This window comes from Marmota marmota, unplaced genomic scaffold (genome assembly GCF_001458135.2).
Source record: "Marmota marmota marmota unplaced genomic scaffold, marMar, whole genome shotgun sequence".
NCBI lineage: Eukaryota > Metazoa > Chordata > Mammalia > Rodentia > Sciuridae > Marmota > Marmota marmota.
In genome coordinates this window covers 191,127-217,840 of record NW_026000137.1, presented here as the reverse complement: position 1 = coordinate 217,840, position 26,714 = coordinate 191,127, and the positions used below count along the sequence as shown (strand labels likewise).

General features: G+C 37.4%; 1 protein-coding gene across 16 annotated transcripts in view; it reads right to left on the bottom strand.

Moving 5' to 3' along the window:
• The window catches only part of Lmbr1 (limb development membrane protein 1), a 125,513-nt gene that overhangs the window by 67,861 nt on the left and 30,938 nt on the right, over positions 1–26,714 (bottom strand). For 12 of the 16 annotated variants that reach the window (XM_048785407.1, XM_048785412.1, XM_048785416.1 and 9 more), the window contains one exon: positions 23,942–24,045. In XM_048785407.1, coding sequence (XP_048641364.1) covers positions 23,942–23,995 — 54 coding nt within the window. In that variant the 5' untranslated portion in view covers positions 23,996–24,045. Of the gene's footprint in view, positions 1–157; positions 163–668; positions 782–1,454; positions 1,461–4,716; positions 4,850–23,941; positions 24,046–26,714 lie in introns of those variants that run through there. The other 4 variants (XM_048785409.1, XM_048785419.1, XM_048785410.1 and 1 more) reach the window with 3 other exon arrangements.

The following is a 26,714-nucleotide window of genomic DNA, read 5'->3' as shown; positions in this document are numbered from 1 at the left end:
ACACACCATCACCTTTCAATGGTGATTTCACCCTCTTTTCCTCCCACCCTCTCTTCTAATCAACAGTCGATACACATTAAACATTCTGGTGCCTATACACAAAACAGGTAAGGAGAGAGGAGGACTTTGGCAGTGTGTGTCATGCCCTCCCAGCTACCTTTTCTGCCTCAAGCCTATCCCCAGAAATATGTGAGATAACCAGCAGGGTTCCCAAAACATGTAACTCGTGGGTTTTAAGAGTCAGGATATCTGGGCTAAACAGTTTAATATTGTTGGATTATAATACAGTAGGGCTCCTAGGATCTGTCTGAAACTTAATATTCAAAAAAATTATAAAATTAGGTAGAGAGAAGTGATGGGAGGGGAAGGGAGGAGAGGGGATGGGGGGATAGGAAAGATAGTAGAATGAAACAGACATTATTATTTCTGTGTGTATATAGGTGACTGCATGACCAATATGATTCTGCAACCTGTACACTCAGAAAAATGAGAAATTATATCCCATCTGATTCAAATGTATGATATATCAAAGTCATTGTACTGTCATGTATAACTAATAAAACAAATAAAAAAGTTTTAAAAATTACAATTATGTTAAATAATTATAATAACATAAGTATAAGCATCATGATAATAAATTTTGGGAAGCCAATCACAATAAGACTTACAAACTTCTCTGGCTGTCAGGTAAGAAATATTTGTTAGCAATTCCACTTGTTTTCTTCAAACACACCACTCAGTCAGGAGGCACCTCTCCTCAGTCTCTGCCATTTCTCGACACCTGACAGAGGCAGAGACAGTTTTATTCTGGGCTGCCTTCTTAGGATGAGCATAATAGCACTCAGCCTTCTATCTGGACTGTGCCCTCTGAAGCAGAGGACAGACCTGTTTACTGTCCAGGACAATAGAGACGTGACCTCCAATCACAGGTCAGACAGGCTTGCTTGTAGCCCATAATGAATGCTGTGGGCTGCCCAAGCCTGGGTCTCCTCAGCTGTGACCCACGCCCACAGTGGGGCAGGCAGCCTCTACCTAGCTGAACATGTTGCGATGTGGGGCTCAGGGTCAAGAGAAACCTCCTCAGGAAATTTTTGCCCTTACTGTGCTGTGCATGACAAAGCCCTCTGTCTCTGACCCAGAAATCTCACGTCTCCAGCCAACATCCACAAACCTGGCAGGCTGTCAGCTCTCACGCAGGATAAAGTCTCAGAGCCTTCACAGGACTTGTCAGTTTTGGCATTATCGAAAAGAAAGAACAAGCACCCATCCAAGTTGGGTTAAGGAATATGAAAAGACTATCCAGATCTAGCAATGATCCCAAATAGTGGGCAAGCTGACAAAGATGTCCATGCACCTACTGCTGGTGCACATCAGAAGGCTGTGCCATAGAAAGGACGTGGACAAACCCATGAGTGCCATGACTAGCAGGATGGATGTCACCCTGACTGGAACACTAAGGCCAGCAATACCAGCTTAGAGATCTCACAGGCATGATGCTGAATGAAGAAGTCCTACGCTCAGTAAATGGTGCCAAGAATGAGGCCACAGAGCTTTGTGTCACCTGAAGACATTAGGAATTTGGTTTGGCCACAAGCAGTCATAAGGTCACTAGGGATAAAGGTTCCTTGCTTAACGGGGCAGGCCATGGCCTTCTCCAAGCTCCATCGTCCCTCACACCCTACCCCAACTCAAATGCCGCACAAAGAAGGACAGGTGGGCTAAAGTGGCAGTCTCTCCGTCCTGAGGGGAAGGGAAATCACACATACCCACGTGAGTATGAAGGGGACTGCAGGCAGGAGGGCCTCAAACTTCTATGGCTCTGCTGACTGTAGTGGCCCAGGGGACCCTTCTAACTGGGCCTGGGAAATGGCTACACAGAAATGCTGGTAAATGATGAAAAAAAAATTTTAAATAGAGACAAATATAAATGATTACCTGTTTGGTTACACACTAAAATGCAGTGACAAAAAAAATTTTTTTGAAAGAAGTGATTTAATGATGATAATTCTAGTCATCTTACCAACAACTTGATGTTTAGATAGAAGGAGAAAAAGAATTCAAGAAAACCTCCATTTTAAATAGAAGTCATTTAAATTATGTCCCTTTTTATTCTGGTAATAGAGAAATTGAAATAATGCTATTAAAAATTTAAGATTAACACTAATCTTACTAATATCAAAGTCACAGTACTGGGCTGGGGTTGTGGCTCAGCGGAGAACGCTCCTCTAGCACATGCGAGGCCCTGGGTTCAATCCTCAGCACCACATATAAAAAATAAATAAATAAAATAAAGGTACTGTGTCCAACTACTTCTAAAAAATAATAAATATTTTTTTAAAAAAGTTACAGTACTAGGACCTGGTATCAAAAGCAGTATTACTAAGCTTTTATAGAAAAGAACAATCAACATAATAAAAAGCAGAAAACAAGTTTAGCAAAATATTAACAACAAAATATATAAAAAAAAATACTGACACAGAAAACATAAAAACCAAATATACCCACTATAACTATATAGGCAGATTAGGTAAAAAAAAAAAAAAAATCAGCTGTATAAGCTATAATAAAACCATACTAAAAAAAATCAGTGAAAGCCATGCATGTTGGCACATGCCTGTAATCCCAGTGGCTAAGGAGGCTGAGGCAGGCAGATAGCAAGTCCAAAGCAGCCTCTGCAAAAGCAAAGTTCTAAGTAACACAGTGAGACTCTGCCTCTAATTAAAATACAAAATAGGATTGGGGATGTGGCTCAGGGGCCAAGTGTCCCAGAGTTCAATCCCCAGTACAAAAAAAAAAAAAAAAAAAAAAAACTCACAGGGCAAAGAAAATTTGTATTCAGACATTCAAATAAGTTTTATTATTAAGGAAATAAAGTGCTCAAAATTTACAAAACCTGGGCTGGAGTTGTGGCTCAGTGGTAGAGCGCTTGCCTAGCAAGGCCCTGGGTTTGATCCTCAGCAACACATAAAAATGAAAAATAAAGATATTGTGTCCACCTAAAACTTTTTATTAAATATTTATTTTTTAGCTTTTAGGTAAACTAAAAAATAAGTATTAAGAAAGAAAATTTGCAAAACCTAAAAAAAAAACCTAAATAAGACACGATAAAGGAAGAAATTAAATGTAGTAATTAATGGGGAAAAAAAAGCAAAATAGTAAGAAAATTAAAAGATGGCTCTTTGAAAAGGATTTAGATAACTATCTGGCTAGAACAATCAAGAAAATAAAAGAACAAAACAGCAGGAATGAGAAAAAAATACAAACAAGATACAGAATACATTTTCAAAAGAATACCAAATACAATTCTCTTGTCAATGAATTGAGAAACAGGATGAGATGGGTAGGGGCCAATTCTAGGAAATATATGTTGTTAAAACTGACTCAAGCAGAAGAGAGAGAAAAAACAAAAGAACATTATTCTTTGAAGAAACTAAAAATATTGGCAAAGAACTTTTTTCAGTAAAAGCTGTTAGCATGACTGTTTTACAGATGAGTATATTTGAAACTTCCAAACAACAGAATTTCCATGCTAATTTTATTCCAAAAATAGTATGAAAAGTTTCATAAACATTTTTTTCAGATATTAAAGATAAGCATATATACACACAAACTGAACCTACACATCCAACTATAAAAGACTGAATGAATTATGACACTTCTGCAGAGTAAGAAGCTACGTCTTAAACTATGAGAAATGTTCATAACACAATTCCACCATGTGGAATTAAAGTCTGCAGACCTCAGTCTTTAAAAGTACATTCAGAGCAAGCAAGTGTAATCAGTATTATACTAACAGTCTTTATCTCTAGGGTTACAATTTTGGAGAGTTGTTTTTCTTATACACTTTTATGCTTTTCTATTTTCCAAATTTTCTATAGTGAGTTTATATGACTAAATAATTTTTAAAACAAACTAATATTTCAATTTTTCTTATAAAAGTTAAATTCCTCAAGATTGTCACCCAAAACACAACTTAAAATTTTCCTAGTTCAGTTTGTAAGCTAGACAGTACAGTAAGCTGGTTAAAGCCTCTACTCTAGCAATTGAATTGACTGCTGGGTTCAAGTATTGGTTCTGCCACTTAGCATATAACCCTGCAAAATTACTACATTTCTGCCACTTAGCATATAACCCTGCAAATTACTATATCTCTTTGTGCCTCAGTTTCCTCCTGTGAAGAGGGGGATATGAAAAGCACCCTCACCTCACAGGGCTGCTAGAAAGATCAGATAAATTAGTATGTGCAACATGCTTAGCACAGTATCTGGCACTCAGTCAACACAATGTAATAGTTAACACATGCTTCACATTATCCCTTCTGATAATTATCACTTCTATTTCCAAATCGATGTTTTACTACCTCAACTACCATCTTATCATCCTCTTCCCCTTGTCTCTGCCACCTACAAACGTTTAAGAAGCAACCCCATCTTCCTTCATGACTAGGAAGCCACCTAGCTCCTAAGTGGCTGCCGTAATGTCCTCTGCCCTAATAAGTATAGTACAAGCTTGGGTCCAACTAACTTAACCTCCATTCTACCATAGCTGCCCGCAAATGTGCTAATAATGCCTAACATCTTCAACTTCGAAACTGCTCTCAGTTCACAACTTCCCACTGTTCTCCAGTTTCAGACCGCTGACTTGCCCAGGTGCTTGTGATCACAATGTCTTCTTCCCTGACCTCTCCAATCCTTCCACCAGTGCTGTTTCACTTGCCTGCACTGTGAACTAGTAGTGCGTTTTCATGACAATCCAGTCTCAGTGATGCTCTAGTAGTCCTTGCCCCACTGACTTCCACCAGGCCAGCTTAAACAATTCCTTGAATGACTTACTCCTTGAATTCTCAACCCTGTGAAAGAGATTCACAAAACCATCAGAAACCTTGGCTACAACATTCTGAAGTGGGCCTCAGTGTTAGTTGGCTATCTTAGCACTGGCTTTTGGCTGGTTCTAACAATTCCCATCATGGTTTTTAAAGCATTTTCCTTCCTTTGTGATCCATCCTCTTCTTTCTTCCAACTGTAGCTGACTTTATCTCTACCTCAGTAGGATACGGCAGAGTGGCCTGTGACCCCCTCGGCTTTCCTCCTCTACCCTGCTTCTGTATGGTTTTCTTTGATCCGATAAAAGAAGATATTTTGGGTCTCTTTTCTCCCATAGCTCAATCCCAGATGGTTATCTCTTCACAAGCGATTATTAGAGTTTCTGAAAAAGTGGCTTGCCCTTTCCTGAACACTGATCCTGAAGCAGTAGCTCAACTAAATCTGGTGGAGATGGTTCACTGATACACTGTTCTTTCCTTATATGCTCTGACTCCTCCTGGAGCCAACAACCCTGAATTGTATGTTTTTAGACCAAATCTTACCACTGTGACCAAGGCCCATAAAAACCAACTGCAATCTTTCCTAAGATACACACAGGTACCCTAAACTTATTTCTAGAATCAACTCATCATTTTATTCCCTGTATCTGCTCCTCCTTCAGTGAAATGTACCTCAACGGTATCATTATCCACTTTGTTTATGCCAACACTTGTGAAATATCCTTGTCACCTACTTTCCTGCACCCCCAATGCTGAGCTTTCATCCAAACACCAAGTCCTTCTGACTCTACTGTTCAACTCCACAACATCCCCTCTCTTCCCCTGCCTCCACACCCACCCAAGAGACGCTCCTGTATCACATCTCTACAAGGACATCAGGAAGAAATGCAGTCACATGCCTTAGCTCTCAGGCCAGAAACATTTAGACAAGAAACAAACACCACTCTCTCTGTAGAAGAACCATATAAACTGCTCCAAAATTTATTTCAAATTGGTCAATATTTTTTTGTTAGAGCAATATAATTACACATGGTAGTTGGATCATTTCGATAAAATCACACATACACAAAATTTTATTTCAATCCCATTCCTCTGCCTTTCCCTCCCCTTCTTCCTTCCCCTAGTCTCTATTCTACTCTCTATTCTTCCTCTACCCTTTTGACCTTCATTTCACTTATTTATTTATTTATTTACTTTTTTTGGATTGGTACTTTCTACATATACATAAAGGTGAAATTTCTTATGGTATGCTTATATATGTATACAACATGATTGTTAAATTCATTCCATATTTCCTCCCTTTTCCCGCACTTCCCACCCTCCTTATCTCCTTGTCCTACTTATCCTCCTATATCTTTATGAAATCTGAGTCCCCTCACTACCTTCTTTCCCTTGTTTTGCTCTAGCTTCTACATTAGAGAGAAAACATTCAATCCCTGGTTTCTGAGGCTGGCTTATTTCCCTAGTGTGATGTTGTTCATTTCCATCCATTTACCAGCAAATGCCATAATTCCATTCTTCTTTGTGGCTCAGTAAAACTCCATTGTGTATATATACCACATTTTTTTGATCCATTCATCTATGGATGAAAACTGGGTTGATTACATAATTTGGCTACTATGAATGGTGTTGCATAAATACTGAAGTTGGCTGTATCATTATAGTATGCTGATCTAGGGAGTGAGATAGCTGAATCATATGGTGGTTCCATTTCTAGTACTATGAGGAATCTCCATATTGCTTTCCACAGTAGTTATACTAATTTGCAGTCCTACCAACAATGTATACCTTTTTCCCTACCACATCTCTAGCACTTATTATTTGTGTTCTTGATAACTGCCATTCTAGCTAATGAGATGAAATCTTACTGCACTTTTGATTTGCAATTCTCTGATTACTAGAGTGTTGAATATTTTTTCATATTTGTAGGCCATTGTGTTTCTTCTTTTGAGAATGTCTGTTGGGTTCATGTGCTCATTTATTGATTAGCATGTGTTTTTTTTGTTTTGTTTTGTTTTTTTGGCATGTGTTTTTTGAGTTCTTTATATATGCTGGATATTAACTCTGTCAGGGGAAGAGCTGGCAAAGAGTTTCTCCCTTTCTGTAGGCTCTCTCTTCATGCTATTAATCCATTTCCTTCAGAAGATTTTTAATATGATAGCATCCCACTTATTGACCTTGGTTTTATTTCTTGAGCTTTAGGGATCTTATTAAGGAAGTCAGTGCCCAAACCAATGTGCAAGAGTATTATTCCTGTTTTCTTCTGGCAGTTCGAAGTTTCTGGTCTAATTCCTAATTCTTTGATCCATTTTAATTTGACTTTTGTGCAGGATGAGATAGGAATCTAATTTCATTCTTCTAATTATGGATATCCAGTTTTCCCAGCATCACTTATTTAAAAAGCTATCTCTTCTCCATATATTTTTGGCACCTTTGTCAAGTATCAGATGCTATAAGTATGTGGATTTGAATCTGTGTCCTCTATTTTATACCACTAGTCTCCATGTCTATTTTTATATTAATACCATGCTATTTTTATTACTATAGCTCTGTAGTATAATTTGAAATCAGTTATTGTGATGCCTCCAGCTCTTATTCTTCCAAATGATTTTTTTTTAAAGAGAGAGAGAGAGAGAGAATTTTTTTTATATGTTTATTTTTTAGTTTTCAGCGGATACAACATCTTTATTTGTATGTGGTGCTGAGGATCGAACCCGGGCCGCACACATGACAGGCGAGCGCACTACCGCTTGAGCCACATCCCCAGCCCTCTTCCAAATGAAGTTAAGGACTGTTTTTTTCTAGTTCTGTGAAGAATGTCATTGGTATATTGATGGGGATTGCATTGGATCTGTATATTGTTTTGGGTAGCATGTCCATCTTCACAATATTAATTCTGTCTATCCAGGAACATAGGAGGGCTTTACAGCTTCTAAGGTCTTCTTCAGTTTCTTTCTTCAGAGTTCTATAATTTTCATTTTAGAAAGATTTTACCTCCTTTCTTAGATTAATTCCCATTGTTTGGTTTTTGTTTTTGACCTTATTGTGAAAGAAGTGGTTTACCTTGTTTCTTTCTCAACTGAATCACAGTTGAAGTAATTAACTTATGAGTGTTGATGTTGTATCCGGCTGCTTTTCCAAATTCATTTATTAGCTCTACAAGTCTTCTGGTGGAGTTCCTTGAGTCTTATAGATCATGTCATCAGCAAACAGAGACAGTTTGACTTCTTTTCCTATTTGTATCCCTTTAATTTTCTTCTCTTGCCTGATTGCTCTGGCTAGAGTTTTGGAACTATATTGAATAGAAGAGGTCAGAGTGGACATTTTGTCTTGCTCCTGATTTCATAGGAAATGCTTTCAGTTTGAAAGACAAAAAAAAAAAAAAAAAAAAAATTGCAAAAAGAAATCTGATTTTCAGCTATATAAAAAAGAATAAATTATGGGCTGGGGATGTGGCTCAAGCAGTAACGCGCTCGCCTAGCATGCGCGGGGCGCTGGGTTCGATCCTCGGCACCATGTATAAATAAAGAGATATTGTGTCCGCCGAAAACTGAAAAAATAAATATTAAAAAATTCTCTCTCTCTCTCTTAAAAAAAAAGAATAAATTAACAATATTACACTTACAAAAAGGCTGCTACAGTATAAGCCATCAAAATTGTTTGGTATAACATAACTTTTCAATGAAATACTAAGGGTAGCTGCTACAGTAAGAAATGACTGTTACTCTGTATTACTCTGACTTAATCCAGTATAAGGATGTGACAGTTGTATTTCCCTTTTTAAATTTTATTTTCTTTTTTATGATTAAATGAGACAAAATCAGCCACGCACATGAAATCAATTAACTATCACATTCATGAACTTTTAGTTAAACTAATGGGAAGAGATAAGTTTATTCATTAAATGTAATATAGCAAATTTTTTTATCTTCAAAAACTTTAAGGAAGACATAACAGGACTATACATAATCAGAAATTTCATTGTTTAACTCAGAGTCAACTAGTTTACAGAAGTACTAAAAATCTATAAACTTAATATCTTTCTTGAGAGCATAAGAATATTACAAAGCCTGAAAGAGTACAGGATTTATGGCATGTAACACATGAGATTTTTAGGGTTCTGGGTGTGATTCTGTCTGCAAAGTAATGAAAAGCATGATGAGCCCTTATCACTACCATTAATTGCCAGCAGGACAACATATATGCCTACTCTACAGTCCTTTTTCCATCCAGAATTAGGAGCTAGCCAACTCCAAGGGGATGCTTCCTATCAACTCTACTCCTGCATATACTGAGCTAAGATATTCATCAGACGTTAGAACACCTCATTGAAATACCCTCAAACAATACAAGGACAAAATATCATCAAGGGAGGAGAAGGGCCCTATGGCCGACCTTAAAAAGTGAGAAGCCTCCTGAAGATAAGAGGACTATGAGGACTTCTCTTTACCATCAACAATTGCACTTCCTTCACATAATTCTGAATGCTTAGGCTGCTATGTCTACGAGGGCCTCAGAAACTTCACAGTATTGTTACACTCAAGTATGAATGCATATCTTGACCCACCCCAAAAGTACAACTCTAAGTTCCTCTAATGAAACCCTTCCCTTTGATTAAGATCATAGCATAACAAGCGCAGAGCATATTCATGTAAAATACTATTGAGATAAGTACTCTCTGCTAATGAAGTGCCATGTTGTTTTCAAGGAATAAATATGTAATCACACTGTTCATGCCAGTACTATTGTGAAATTACAATGACTTCAACATCATAATAGCTAAATTAGATGAAGTAGGCTAGTAAAGACTAAACAGAGACAGATTTATTTTAGATTTATATAAGCACTGAATGGATAGTCTACAATACTGAAATGTTATAAATGCTTCTTGGAATTTTTGTGCTGGTCAATGATACATTTAATTGCTCTATACTGAATATCAGTGCAGTGGAAACTACAATATACTTACAAAAGCATCACTAAGAACTTGATATGTTTCTATGGTGATGAACAATTAAACAAGGTTTCTCCTGACATCTGGCCCTCCTATAAGGAATGCAAACACCACTCGATATGCCATGTCTCCACACACTAAGAAAGCCTGGGAAAACCTTTACGTTCACAGAACATGTAAAGATCAAGTCATTGTTTTCGTTTAATGAAAAGGGTTTCTTAGTAACTTTAAGATAAGGTTTACTCAGCATAGCATCAAGGCTGACCTGTCACACATGCAGTCATGGGGGAACACTAAAGCAGAACAGAAAATAAAAGGAGGACTAATGATTTTAAACCACAAGAAAACTGCAAACAAGCATTTCTGGAGAGCATCCAATGTCCCCCTTACCCAACAACCACTAAGCTCATGCACAAAGGGGCTTGCCCAAGGAAACGGCTCTCCTCGAGTTCTGTGGTCAATAGTGAGATGCTCTTGAATATTAATATGTCATGCAGTCTATTTTAAAAACATATACAGTGATCTACACAAGATGGAAAAATTGACACTATAAAATACTCCAGCTATTAAAACTTTCCCAAAAAAGTATTTTAGGTAAGTTACAATAAAAACATTAATATTGCTAGTTCAAAATGTTCGTTATATTAAAATTTGTGGACAGAAATTTCCCATGATATTAGATAAGCTCCAGACTATAAGTAAATAAAATAAAACAACAAATTCCTAGCCTGAAATGAAAGAACTGGACTATAAAAACTTAAATGTAACTCTAAATTTGGGGAGAAATTACTTCTCACCGCACTACTTCATATCAAAACAATTTACTGGTTAGTCAGTGAGACTCTTTTCTTCTATTTCTGTTTTAATTAAGCCTTCAGTAATAAATTTCCTGTGAAATAGAGATGGGAGCTAACATGCAGAGCTCTCGTCAGCCTTCTTCTACGTGCTTATCAAATCCTCACAATAAAGAAAAGGCTCAATTTTATTATCCACAAGAAGCTCAACTCAAGAGTAGTGATTTGCCTGTGGTCATACATTCAATGCACTTCAGAACTGACTTTTTAATTCAGGTCTGCCAACCTTTAGAGCCCATGCTTTCCACTACCCCAAAAAGACAGAAATTAGGTACAAAAGAAAGAATGAAAAGTAGAAAAGTGGGAAGAAAGCTTTAAACATATGACAAACCTACAATTTCAGTAAGGAACATAAAAGCTTCTTTCACCAAACATTAATTTTCAATTCTACAATAGCAAGCTCATACCACGGTCAAATGCTCAGTCCCATGGGAAACTTTTAATACAAGAGAACATCTTAGTCAATATCCTACTATTCCACTTTCATAAAACACCCAAGCACACACTCTAATATTTAGACAAAAAAGATTAGGATTCTTATTTATTACATTATTACACAAAGCAGAAAAGATATTAAGGTTTGCAATTCAAAATAAAGGAATGTCACATGACAATTTAGATAAAGTGTCATAATGCTTTTCTGGCAAAAAATACACTTACACAAAAGCACTAGAAACTCCAAAATACTACAAAAGAGCTGTGCTTTATGGCAGAAACAGTACACAAGCACATAAGAACTATAGGTGTCTGTTCTCTCTCTAAACCAGGTCCTGGGTGAGCTTTGCCAGGCTGTCTCTCCCAGATTTCTGCATTTCTTACAGCCCTTGATAAATGAGAGCAAAGCTGGGTGGTACATGCATGTAAATAAATTTTTCCACTGAAAATCAATAAACTAGTTTAATGTAGTAGCATCTATTTTGTTAATGTGAGCCCATCACCAAGAAATGAATCATCTTTTTTCCTTCTATGTCTAAATAATAAAAGCACATTGTTCGGCTTTCGTGTCTATTTATTATTAAATAATAAAAAGCACACTATTTGGCTTTGTATGTCAACTTAGGTGGACTATACCCAGGTATATACCTAACTTCAAAAAACATTACCATGACTGTTGCAGCATCCATGTAACCCTCCCAATGACATCAACCCACCCAAAACATAACAAAACACTATCATGTTTATCATTTACTTCAAACTTGTAATAAAATACATGAGACAGAAAATTCACTATTTTACCATTTCTAATTAAATAAGGTTCATGGGAGAAGTTTGTTCACATGCTGCGGTGGCATCTCCAATAGTCATCTCCAAGAACTCCTCTTAAATGGAAACTATGAGCCCATTAAACAACAGCTCCACTGTGCCCGCCCCAGCCCAGACAGCCATGCTTCTACTTCCTCTGTGAATGTAACTAACTACTCGAGGTACCTCACCTGAGCATAATCACGCAGTATTTGTCCGCTGAGGACTAGCTTATTTTACTTGGCATAATGTCTGGGGTTTGCCCGTTCTGCAGCAGTGTCAGCACATCCTTCCTTGAAGCAGAATAATATCCCAGCATGCATAATCACATGTTGCTCATCTACTCACCTGTCCCCGGACACTCGGGATGTTCCTATCCTCTTACCACTGCTGCGAGCATGAGTGTGCAAATAACTGCCTGAGTTATATGCCCAGAGGAGAAATTGCAAGATCCAATGGTAATTTTACTCTCAGTTTTGTTTTTGTTTTTTTGAGGTACCACCACATTTGTCTATCAGCAATAACTTTTCCATTCTCACCAATGACACTCCAGAATTCTAATCTCGTCACATCCTCATTAATGCTTATTTTCTGGGTTATTTGCTAATAGCCATTCTAATAAGTGTGAAGTAATATTTAATTATAGTTTTGATGTTTGACTGAAAAGTTCTATCATCCTGTTCTTCAAAATTACTTTGACTAGTTTTGGTTTTCTGATTTTCCATAAAATCATTATTGCTTGTCATATTCTATAAGAAAACCTCTTAGTATATTTATCAGAATAGTGTTGATTCTAACAAACACAGACTATCCAGACATTTATTTAGGTCTTCTTTAACATCTTTTTTTTTAATATTTATTTTTTAGTTTTCGGTGGACACAACATCTTTGTTTGTATGTGGTGCTGAGGATCGAACCCAGGCCGCACGCATGCCAGGCGAGCGCGCTACAGCTTGAGCCACATCCCCAGCTCCTTTAACATCTTTAATAAGATATTTTGTTTCCTTCCATTGGTTCCATTGGAAATAAATCTAATGAGCAATGCTTAAGGGTTTAAGCATTGTTCATTAGATTTACTTCAACATATTTTAGACTATCTTGCCTAAAGGGAATAAAAGGAATTTTTAATTGGATTTCTTCTTTGTTGCTGGTATTTACTGACTTTATGTATTAATCCTATGTCCAGCTTTCTTGTTAAATTTTCTTATTGGAAACAATAAATAATTTTTTGATTTTATACAATCTTTTCAATAATCACCTGTTAATAATGATCATTTGAATCTTTCTGTTTTGTTTTTTGTTGGTGGTGGTCTTTCCACATCATTTCCCTGACCTGTGAGGTGAGGGTTACCTATGATGGAAAGGTCAAGAAGAAACCACTAGAACTGCATCTACCTAGGAAACTAGTAAACAAAGCAGATATTTAAAATACCAAATGAAATAAAATACATAAGAATACTTTAAAAACAGTAAAATAGTAAATAAATATGAATCTTTCATAATGTCTGAATGCAGGGGGAAGATCTAGTGCCTGTTTTATGTAAGAATTGGATTCAGCATGTAAGATTTGAGGTTAACAGTAGTAATAGCATCCTCTAAATTCACTTCAACTTCTCAGCAACTATATAACAAAAACTACAGCTGACAGCACAGTTGGAAGAACTCCAGCCACAAGCTCTCCTAAACCTGCAGACAGCACAGGGAGCAAGGCAGCACCAGATCAACAGAACAGGACCCTGAGGACACAGTGGGAAGAGGCAGCTGTGAGTTCCAGCAGAGGTCAGGTCCAGCCAGGACAGCTGTGGTGAGGCTGAGCTCCATGCCATCAACGGGGCAAACACTCTAGGAACTGTGGGAAACAGTACATCTGGTTCCAGACACATAAAATCCTAAATCTACCCAGCTAGCTGAGGAACCAGGCAGGGTTGGGGCTGGGAAGACATCCAGTCCTATAAACAGAGCTCAGGATGGTCAGGGATCTGCAAAGGTTCAGAATCAGTCAACCAAGCTGCACTAAAATAATGCATCAGTCTAAGAGTCTTATTTTGTGTCAAGGTTCTAAAAACATTACATCCTGAAAGGAACTGCAGGAACCCATCTATCCCACACAGGGCTCTGCTGGAACACACTCAGGTCCCACACCCCCAAGACAAGCGGAGGGAGACAGCAGAGAGTGCTCACTTTCACCCTTGTCTCCCTGCACAAGGACTCCACCCCAGCACCCTAAGTATTCAAGTTAAAGACACATTGAGGAACAACCACAATCCTAACCCAAAGCAGTCACAATTACAAAAGAATCATGCTGGAGACAACACTCAGGAAAAGGATTCTGGCAGGAGTGTATTGAGGAACAACTGATTTCCTGGCAGAGGGAGCGATGTGAAGGAAGAAGTGGAGTGAGAAAGGACAGGGCCTGTTCTAGGAGAGGTAAGTTGGTAGGGACACAACACAGGGCAGGCAGGGAGCCAAGGGAAAGACTCGACTTAAGACAGATGGAAGCCAAATTACACATAAGATGCTCCTATGTGTAATGCACCAGAGTTTAGACTATTTTGTTAGAATTAGAAGCTATCAAGGATTTTATGGAGCTGACGTACATATACAACTAATTGTTAAGGAAGCAAAGCTAAAAGGCACTATAGCAGTTACTTTGTATGGGGATGAAACTGGCTATAGAAAAAAAAAAGTAACTTAAATAGTCCAAGTGAGAAATGAGGAAGCCTGAACCAAAATAACAGCAGGAAGAAAAGAAAATCTTATTCTGAATATTGAATAAAGTATTTTAAGTCATTTAATGCAATAAATTCTCATTGTAACATAAAGTATTCCATTACTTTCTTAAAAATTACATCAGAAATATATCTTGAATTCTATGTATTTAAAAAAGGATGTAAAAATCAATAACAGTTATCATTCTGATACCTCAAAAAAAGGTTTAAAAACATCTAAGCCCTTCCCAAGTCTATTTAAAAATCAACTGCTTATAAAAATATTCACTGATGTGCAATGTAAGCATTAAATATTAAGTAATTCTACCTGAAATAAACTTTTAAAATATAAAATACTTACCTCTAGCCTTATAAAACCTAAAATTTCTTTTCCTGTATTCCAAAAAAAACAGGAAATATTTCCCATAAAACTGATCCTTTCAATACACTTTATTCTAACTTTTTTGACTGTCAACATACCCTTATGTTTTTTCAGTTTTTGCTTGCTAACCTAATTTTTAATCACTAAAAGACAAATGTGACTTTTACATACATATAGTTTAGCATTTCAGTTGCTTTAAAGTTCAGTCACTCCAGAACAATGCTTGTCTTTCTAGATGAGAATTTCCTTTCTTTAAACAGAAAGTTCAAGCCAATACATTTTTAAGTAGTATCACTGTCAGTAACTTAAAGAAAAGTAGATGAAGCACAATCTAAATATTACCTAAGTTATCAAACAATCGTACTGTCTTTGATGTGTCTGAGTACACAGTATCTACTTTTGGTATATAGATGAGCCAAATTAATGGATTGTAGATTGATATTATGTACCAAGTTTCAGCTACATATTGGCAAACATTTCATAAAGATCAAAGATCATCCTTGTGACATGCTGAATAAATGATTTTATAGACAAATAAGTACAAGACAAATGCCATGTAAATACAGGATTTTCACAATACAAACTCTAACCTCTTTGGTGAGCACTTACCTGGTAGTCATATGATATCATAATTACTTAAGAAGTCTGACATCTAACTTCACTTTCAAATAACATTCCTCTCAACCAAGGGTGGGTAATTTTCAATTCCCCAAAAAAAGTCTTGGAAAAAAATTCTAATGAAACAATTATTATTTCTATAAAACAGAAATGTGCTCTGCTCCTAAAATGATACTTTCACCCTTCCTCTGACCAAATATTTCATAATATTGGAAGTATTTGAGGCCAGCACAATTAAAAGTATAATTAGTTTAAAATCTGAACCTGGTGAATTTTTATTTCTTCCCTACCAAAACATTCCTCAATTAACAAAGAAGCCTGAACTATGAGACACTAGTTAGTAATTTAATTATCACATAAAATAAAGTTCAAAATTTAGTTGCCTATTAAACATGAGACCTGTTTTTTACAACCTGTACTGTTCTAAGATAAAACAGATCCTGTTTCAGGATACATAACAAAAGCTGGCCATGTCGATGCCAACATAACTGCCCATGTCACTGTGCTATGACATAAAAATCTGTCCTATACTAATTTTCCTGATGTTTCATTAACAGCTCTCACACACTTGTCACGTTTGAGCTCTTTGTGGTAACTGCTACAGATAATGTGTCCTGGGCATTTAACCAACACCTTAGACCAGATCAGGACTTGAGTCCAGCTGCTCTGAACTCCAAAATGCACATTTTTGGCCATTACATTATTATGCAAATAAAGAAAGAATCTAGCCTTAAATGCAGAAATCCCTCATTATTCTAGGTGGAGAGAAAGATGAAAGTAATAGGTAGTAGTCCAATTCAAAACACTGTACTTTCACAAAGTATATGAAAACTAATTTTTTAAAAAAGCAGCTGCTATTCAACAATTCATTGTGACTGTAATTTAATTCCCTCCAATAGGCAATTGCACTAAGAGCGATGAAGTTGATGCCATTTCAGGAACTAAATGAAGTTTCATTCAAAGTCTTTATGAATGCAAACCATCTCTAAAGGAAACCAGCACATGTGCTCTGCTCCTCACATGATGCTTCTGCCCTTCCTCTGAGGGCCTGCATGCGAGCTTCCCTATCTGAAAGGCTCTCCACCTATGCCTCCACCGCCACACCTTTCACAGCAAAGGGATGATTCCTAAGGCCTCCACTGCAAAGCACTGCCAGATGGAATGTTTTGAAAATAACCATTCTCTGCCAGGCATGGTGGCACATACCTGTAATCCCAGGGACTCAGGGGCTCAGAAAGGAGGATCCTGAGTTCAAAGCCAGCCTCAGCAGCAGCGAGGTGCTAAGCAACTCAGTAAGACCCTGTCTCTAAATTTAAAAAATATAAAATAGGGCTTGGGGTGTGTGGCTCAGTGGTTGAGTACCCTTGAGTTCAATCCCCAGTACCCCCACACACATATAAAAAAAGAAAAGAACCATTCTCATCCACACTAATCTCTGAGGAAAAATTAGTGCTCCCAGTTGGGAGAATGTAGAGCAGCTCTATTAATGCATTACTCCATGGTTTTCTTGCAGGTGTTGGGAGAATCAAATTAACACATAACAATAGTTAGTAAGATATGACTTCATTTTCTGTAATAAACACCAAGATCAAAACATGCCCAAGTTAAATTTCCTTGAAGGGTTCCCAGCAGGAGCCTTCCTCTTGTCTGTGATTTCCTCTCACCCACCAGAACCATGCCAAATATGCGCATGTGCCACTAACACTAAGCAGCACTTCCTTAATCACTCATTCCCAACAATTTATGGATCATCAGTGGCAAAAAAAAAAAAAAAAAAAAAAAACGAGCAAAAATAATGAAAGAATGCAATGAAAGCTCACAGAGACAGAGGCTGAACTTCCTACTCACTTCTCTTTAAAATGGAGGCCTGAGACAAATTAGCCACTGAGGGGAAAAGTCATCTGGTCATAAAATACAGTACAGGGTCACTTTTATGTAAGTTTGCCAAAAGGGACATAAACCAGGACAATCTCAAACTGTGACACAGGACAGAAACATATTAAAAAAATCTTTGTTCCTCCTCCATTGTGCTGTCATGTTGCTCGGCTTTATGGACGTCCCGAGCGCCAGCACAGAGCCTCTCGCTCCCACCTGGTCAGTCTAATTAATTAAGAAAGGAAGTCACCTCAAATTTTGTACTTTTTGCTTTTATTATTAAGCACTTGTTTGAAGTTATAGGAGTTAACCTCTTAATCCTACAGATCACGCACTAGTTCTGGACAGTCTAGGATGTCTGCGTGGTTTGGATAATTGGTCAGGATGTTGCTGTCGCTGATGTTAAATTTTATACCAGGACTTCAAATCAAAGATAAGCATTAAGGTGAAAACAATATACATTTGTTCCCAGAAAAATCATGGGCTTATGAATTAATCTGTCATTAAACTTATAAATAGTCACATTTGAGTTTTTTCCCACGTTCATTAGTTGCTAATCTGTTTCCTTATAACATTTAATTCAAAGTAGATGTTAAGACACAATATGCAACAAATAGATTCCTACATCTCATGTGAGCACCAACCAGAGATGATACCTCTAGAGTTCATGACTGAATCAGAAGCATCTCCTGATGACTGTGCAGCTAACCTAGAGGTCTTTCCTGAGGTAGAGGAGAGGAAAAACTACAGCTCTGATCTGAGGTATGAGAGCAACAGTTGCACTGTCTGCCCTTAGATGACCCCAATCCCCACGATCCACAGACGCCCGCCACTAAAGAGTAACGAAGCTCAAAACTGCAAAGAGGCATCTCCACCACAAAACCAAACAAACCTAATGATGTGCCTTTCTATCAGAAATGAAAATTCAGATGTAAACACAGGATCAGGTTCAAACACACATGAACAAACTCGATGTTTGATGCAGCACATGAATCTAACAACAGAAGAATCTGCATCAACATTGAACTGCTAGTAGTTTAAGATCCAAGTAAAAGTTAGCTTCTTACTAAAAACTTTATCAAAACCACTTCTATTCTCTTAGGCTTAAGAATAATAAAGAAAGGGAATAGCAAAAAGATGGTCCTAATAAAATAGAAACACACGCCACAGTAAGGAGAAAGAAGAAAGGCTATTTAAGGGCCTTAAAAGGACATGGTCAACCCCCAGGCCTAAAATGTCCTGTTTGAATTAACATAGTGGCTTAATTAAAAACTAAGTAGAGAATTCTGCTTAATTTGATTTTCAATTCAAGCTCTGCATCCGCCCCATGGCCAGTGGCCAATTTCCGCATCTCGGGGCAATATGCAAGGAGCTGCTTTAAAATCCATCGCCCAGGGACTCCGTGGGAGTATGGTGGGCCATGTGCCACTTAGGGAATACACCAGACTAGACATAGTAAAACAAAACCAGGAGGGTGGTCATGGAGGAAAAAAAGGAAATTTAACTTAACCATAATACAAGTTCATCAGGACTCAAATTATTGGGCAGCATCTGCCATTAGAAATGTTCTACCTTCTTCAGTACCAATCAGAAATGAGTATGTCAAAGGTAACCAATGATAAACACCTTTTAGGAACATATATGAATACTTATTAGACAATTCAAACACTTCGTGACTGTGGCCGATGATAATAACATTAACATCAATAAAGCAGCAAAGTTTGTAGTTCTAATACAGCCACAGTGCCTGCCAAGAGCATCTGGAGCAACATCCAGAGCTGCACAAGGAAACACCAAATAATTCTATGCTGCAGAAAGACACCTAGCATTTCAACACACACACTGAGACTTAAAATGCTAATAACCCCTGCAACTTTCAAGTAATTGGTTTCAAAACTAAAAAAAAAAAAAAAAAGAGCATTTTAAAATAGCATGACCTGATCACCTAAGTTTAAAGCTTTCTAAAACATTTCTACTAGGGTCTAAAATGTACTGTAGCTTCAAGAAGGCTTTTTTTCCGAAGTATGCTACCTTTAATGCTAAAACTGATTTATTCTGCTTTAGTCAATGCTATTTCAAAATGTCAAAAACAATTTGGAATTTTAGAACTGCTCATGATAATAACATGTGAATAATTAACAGCTGACTCTACTGTATTTGGTTTCTTTCTGAATCCCAAATAACATTAATATTATAAGTAATATTAATAAGTAAAGAATAAATAACAATATTTATTGCTTGAGTGTATTTACAGACTACCATGAAGACAGTGGTGGTTTAATAATAGTTAACATTTACAATTACTTTAAATGCAGTCCTGGGCTCTATGCTCTACATGAACAATCTCGTCTTATATAATCATGAAAATAATACAGTAAGGTAAGTATCTTTATTGTAGCCATCTTACAGAAAGAACACCTGAGATTCAGATGAAGTAACATGCCCAGGCAGCTGTCTCTAAAGCCCACTTCCTTACCTTTGTGCCCTCCCTCTTTCTTCCCTGGCCCCTGCCCTTGGGCATGCCCATACGTTCAGACTCCCCACTTGACAGTCCTCTGCCTTCAGGACTCAACCCCCTTACTCCCCCTCTTTACTAGTATGAGAAACAAAACGTTTAAATTGGTCACCATAGCACCTATTCATTCCAATCTTCCCAAGTTGGATCAGTGATAATCATCAGGGCTCTAACTGCCCCCTTTTTAAATCCTTCACTGGGTCTGGGAATTACCTGTCTGATAATCACAACTGTATCACACAAACATTCAACACTTCAGTCCCATATGAGGTCATGAAGTACACTGGAGGCCCTTGAAGGGTTTTAACAGATGAACACAGTCAAATTTGTGTTTTGGAGAAAGAATGTTCTTTTAATCATGAATAGAGAGACTAGGAGTAAAAAAAGGAAAAAAATTCAAAGGGAAGAACTATACAACTGTGTACAAATGTAGTCGTAAAATACCTCTATCTCTTGGATCCTTGTTCAGCTGATTCTCCCTTTTGATCTTAAGTCTATAAAGGGGCACAGGAGAAAAGTAACGACAGAGTTTTTTTTAAAGCCTACAGTGTGTTGCTGATCTGCTTCATCAAATGCAATCATGTTACTTCCCTGGCTGACTGGTTTACCACACAGAGCCGAGTCCCTTCCCTGACTGGCTGGGCACTTAGAGGTAGCCAAGTCCCCTTTCTAGATAGTCAGTTCACAAGAAGGGTGGAATGGTCTGTCCACGTCACATGCTATTTTGAAAAATTACCTAGCTAACAATTAGAATTTCATAAAGAACACCAGGTAGATAGTTCTACAACACCAAACACGGACATATTTAACACTGAGCAGTTCCAGTTGTTTCTTGCATTGGGGAACACTGCAAAGAGGCAGTATCAGGAAGAGGCAGAGCTTTCATGCATAAAGCAAACACCAACAGGCAGTTTTTGTGACACAGACCAAAATGTTCTATTGAGCAGAGCTGGATGCATATGATATTTCTACAAAACTCAGTGCCAAGCACTCCCTGGCCCATGTGCTCCCTGATGCTCCTTTCCTTTGTGACATATGCGGAAACTCTAAAATGTGTGATTCACTTAAATGAAATGATAGATGCAAAAATCCTCATGGGAAAACGCCAGTTCCCTGTTGTCTACAGCACAGAATCCAAACTGCCTGGCAGAGGATCAGTGCTTCCAGAACCTGACCCTGAGGGCTACTTGTGCATCTTGACTGTTCATGGTTCACATCTAGGTACCAACCATTTCCCTCAATTCCATTAGAGTTCCAGGCAATGGCTCAAGCCTGGAACATCACACTCTAGCAAATACTGCTGGTGGATCAGATCCCAGCTCAATCCCAGCTGGCCTCCTCCTCACAGCCTGCCCCTAGTGCACAGCAGAACAAGATAACCATTTCTTTCAGCCTCTTCCTTAGCACCTCATGAATAAGTTCATCAAACTGTAATAAGTTCATCTGGTTTGCAACTGTAAGTTCTCCATGTTTCCTTGGAAGCAGGAGACCCATTTCTTTGTGTCCCTAGAAATTTCCTATAATACTAACTAGTAGTTAGAGGATTGCTAATGCCTTCAATAACCACTAACTAGTAGTAGACTACTTCATAAAACTCTTGGAATAAATGTCCATCAAAAGCTCTACCTCCAAACTTCAAGATGCTACAGAAGCCCACCGTTTCAATAGTCTCCAATGCCCCTTTTCTTCTGTTCATTCTTTTTAGTTCCACTTTGGTGGTAAGCATCTCCTGGAACTCTGTGTCCCTTGGCTTCCAGATGGTCACCCCATTTTCCTCACACTAGCTGACAGTGTCAGAACTCTTCCTTGCGCCTCTCTTCTGACAGTGTTTCACATTCATGTTCTGTCCTCGGCCACCTCGTCTTCCTACTGGCTTTTCTTGTGCTCTCCAGAGTGCTGACTGTGAAGAACACCGACCTGGGGAAGGTCAGACATCCCTAGATATTCTGTTCTAATTGTGCTATTTTACATGGATGGCTCATAGACAATTTGATACAATTTAATATCAGTTTTCTCCTTATAGAATAAGAGTTTGAACTAAATCCCTTTCAGCAATAATATTTTGTATTATTTCTTCAAGAAAATATAAACCAGCAAACAGCTTTCTAAGTTGGAAGAATACAATTCTTAACAGTATATAAATTTAATTGCCAATCTTAATAATATAACAGGATTAAAAAATGTCCAACATACAAAAGCCAGTTTTCTCAATGTGAGGCTTGACTGCCAAACACATTCCTTCATTCATTCTTATCTCGGAACCTTCATTAAATAAGAAGCTAGCTGTTCCTTTTCAGCTAGCTGCAACACGTTCACCTATGGGATAACAGCCAGACAGCTGTTCCCGTGAGTCCATGGGAACAGCACTGTGATCATCACCCCAGTGATGCACTGCATCTTTAAAATGTATGGTTATTTAAGGTTTAAAGTCAGAAGAGCTATCAAATGGTTAAATAATTTCACCTCTATGATCCCACACAGAGTTATACAAGATGAAAAGTAATAACAATTCACATGCAGTTTACAATTTCCCAAGCCAAATTTTCTGAATTAGCATTACACTATTATTCAATAATAAGATATACAGGCACATTTCATTCTGTATGCCACCACAACATACTGAATGGAACTAAAAGTCAGAAAGGCAAAACATGCTAAACTGTAACACTAGTCTCACTTTGCAAGTTTAAAAATCATTTAAAAGGTATTAATGTACTTAAATCTTTGCATTTACATTATATTCCAAAAATTTATGACAAAGAACTGCATAGGTTATAAATAGAACCTAGTTTCTTTTTCTTTAAAATACTGTATTCAAAGAAATGTGGTATATAAACACAATGAAATATTACTCAGCCATAAGGAATGAAATTATGGTATTTGCCGGTAAATGGATGGAACTGGAGACTACCATGATAAGTGAAATAAGCCAATCCCCAAAAAACAAAAGCTGAATGTTCTCTCTGATGTACAGATGCTAACCACATAATAAGGTGGGGGCAGAGAAAGAAGTTTATTGGATTAGACAAAGGGGAATTAAGGGAAGGGAGGGGGGACAGGAATAGGAAAGACAGTAGAATGAATCAGACATCACTTTCCTGTGCTCATATATGAATACATCACCAGTGTAACTCCACACCATGCACAACCACAAGAAGGGGAAATTTTAAAAAATAAAATTTAATTTTAAAAAGAATGGGAATGTCAAAATACATTCTGCTGTTATATATAACTAAAAAGAATAAATAAAAAAAGATTTTTGAAAATACTATCTTCAAGGATAGACTAAAGTACTGCCTCTTTTAAAGTCTTGATTAGTTTAAGAAGTTCCTGAGAAGTTTCCCAGTTTGCCCACTTCTAAGCCTTCCACATTTACCTAAGACTAGTTACTCTTGGTATCCTGGGAATTTGACTACCTAATAAAGCATATCCGATTTTATAATGTGCTACTACCCTGAAAATATTGTATGTGAGATAACTTTTACATCAAGATGTATTTTAGGATTTTTAGAATCTCATATCAAGCTCTAAAATTGAATGAGATTACCTAAGAAAGCAATAACACAGTAACACTAACCCTATAGGTTTATCTATTCCAAAGGAATACTCCACTAGAGTAATGCACAGCACAAACATATACAGGATTGATGGAGAACTTTCCCCATAAACATACAAAATGATTCAATGTGCAATATTACTATTATTGCTAAAATGTGGTTTTAATATTATTTATTAAACTTTTTATATTCTATTCAAATGCTTGTTTGATCTTCAGTTCAACATAAATGACATTTACTTCTTTTTTTAATGTTTATTTTTTAGTTGTACACAATACCTTTATTTTGTTTATTTTTTTATGTGGTGCTGAGGATCGAACCCAGGGTCTCGCACTCTTGAGGCAAGCGTTCTACCGCTGAGCCACAATCCCAGCCCAACATTTACTTCTTAATTCCAAAATTCAATTTACTTACCTTTTTCAGGCCAGCAAATCCTTCTGATTCCAGAAAGAAAAATGCAAAGGGCATCAACACAAATAAACAAAGGTTGGAAAAGAGAGACGCAAGATTCCACAAACCTGTAAAGAAGATAACAAAAGAGGAGGAAACTCAGGTTAGATATTGACAGGCCTTTTGAAATTTCACTAAATGGTGATGTTAATCAACATGTATACCTTTTAATACTAAAAGTAAATATAAACTTGAAATAACAAATAATTTAAACTTAGAAATCAGAAAGTAATTGCATATTTGTTAAACTTTAACTTTGTAACTTGTACCTATTGAGAAAGGCCAATATAGAAACTAGTTTCTTTTTTCTAGTGCCCTAAAATAAATTAACTAAAAATATGACATGCAGAGATCCAAAGGCACACGTCTATAGACATGTAGGCACCAGAATATTTAAATTAGAGCCACTAGCATCTACTGAGCACTTAATAAATGCCAGACACTCTGCTAATCATTTTACATGTATAATCCCATTTAATTTAAGCCTCATAAAACCCCAAAAATAATAACTAGCATTGACTGAGGCTGATGTGCCACGCACCATTCTAAGTGATCTGCAGACCTTCTACACGTTCGTCTGCTCTTCACAGCAGTCCCTGAGGCCGGCAGCACTGCTACTCAAAGTGGACAGGGGTGGCCACCTCATTTGCCAAGGCTACAGAGCCTGCAACTGGCAGAGCTGACTCTCTGCCCGGGACTTTAGAACCACTACATCACAGAAGTGCCAGTGAACGACTCCAAGTGGGGAAAAAGAGGTCACAGAAGCAGCAAGCTCATGTGGTGGTTGCCCTTTTGGGGACATTCTGCAGTCCTTTATAATGTCACAACAAAAGGCAGCAACTAAAATAAGAATAGATTTAGAAAGACCTTTAGGTATGTCATTGGCAGAGTGGCTCAGTATCTTCTATTTTTTTTAATAGATAAAACACTAGAATTTTAAATTGAGTCTTAAAATAATGGCTATCACCCTTACAAAAGTTTGTAAAATCAAAGCAAAGATAGAAATTATGCAAATTATGATTTCAGTGTAAATCCAGTGCACCACATGCAGCTGTAATCTGAGGCTTAGAGAAACAAGAGCCTGCGTTCTTTCCGCTCCACTCACGGCAGTGGTCACAGCACTGAGGCACAATGATAAGCCAGCACCTCTGCTCACAAGGCTGCACACATGCTCCAGGGAAGAGGGTGAGCCTCAGCACGCCGTTCCCCAGCCACCCAGTATGAAATTAGTGTGCATGCTCTAGAATTGCTCTGCTCTTTAGCTGGAATAGTGTGGAAGACAATAATTAACTTAGCACTTGCACAGCTTATCTAGATTGATTCACTTTTTTTCTACATAAAGTAACACAATAAAAGCAATTTATAATTTCCTATCCAAAAGTCTGTACAGATTTTTATGAATTTATAATACCCATTTATCTTTGTAAGAAATAAAATGTTTTACGAAAATTCTTAGAAAGCAATGGCTTAATATCTTTTAGTGGAAAAACTAATTTGAACTTTTTAAATTAAAATTGTTCTATACATTCTGATCCTTTAAAAAAAAATGGGGGGGCTGGGGATGTGGCTCAAGCGGTAGCGCGCTCGCCTGGCATGCGTGCGGCCCCGGTTCGATTCTCAGCACCACATACAAAGAAAGATGTTGTGTCCGCCAAAAAGAAATAAATATTTAAAAATATTCTCTCTCTCCCCTCTCTCTCTCTAAAAAAAATAAAATAAAATAAAAATAAAAATAAATTTTTAAGCTAAGCTGGGCATAATGGTGCAACCTGTAGTGCCAGCTCCTCGGGAAGAACACTTAGGCTCACAAGTTCAAGACTGGCCTAGGCAACACAGCAAAACACTGTTTCAAAAATAAGAGCCAATCATTTTATTGTGCCAATAACCAGACAAGGGCTACACACACACACATATACACACACACACACTCTCTTCAAAGACTTGGCCCACGTCCTGTATGCACTTCATGTGACAACCTTGCTGAGGCACAGGTTCTTCATCTATAAAACAAGGCATAATGCCACGTCTGTAGCTGTTAATTATCAGATGAAATAATGCATGTACGAGAACCAGCACAATGTCTATCACAAAATGAGCACTTAGTGACTTAATGCTTTTGTTACCCGTGACTTCAAGAGGCTACTAGTAGCACTATCAGCTCCTCTGCCAACTGCTCTCCCTCAGAGTACCCAAGCTTGCGGTTCACCTCCCGTTCTGCCAGCTACATCCACTGCTCTTACTAACAATCTGCATTTGTCCATCCACATTTTCCCCCTCCCTTATACAAAGAGGTAAACTTCATTAGCACTTTATCTAAAGTAAGAATAAATGGACCTGATTCCAAACTGTGCCCTCCAGGTCCAGTTCATAAACTTTAGAGCATGGTCTCTGACCTCTATTTTAACTGCTCAACAGCATTTTATCTTCTTCAGGGTTTCTAAATAAGTTATTCCAAATACATAAGGTGATAATTAGTATTATGTGAACTATTACATACAAAGTGGGTATTCTTTTGTAGGCTGGAGAACTGTGATTGTTAATGTGTTGCTTTATTCAGTCATGGTACAAAACACAAAGGCAGGTTTTAAATCATTGTAACATTGTTGTAAAAGATAAAACATCTTCATGTCAAAGATTATATTCAATTTACATGAGATAGCTTTAATCCAATTGTATGTCACACAGTCCTTTCAGAAAACTATAGAAGAAAATAACCCACCACCTGTTACAACCTAAC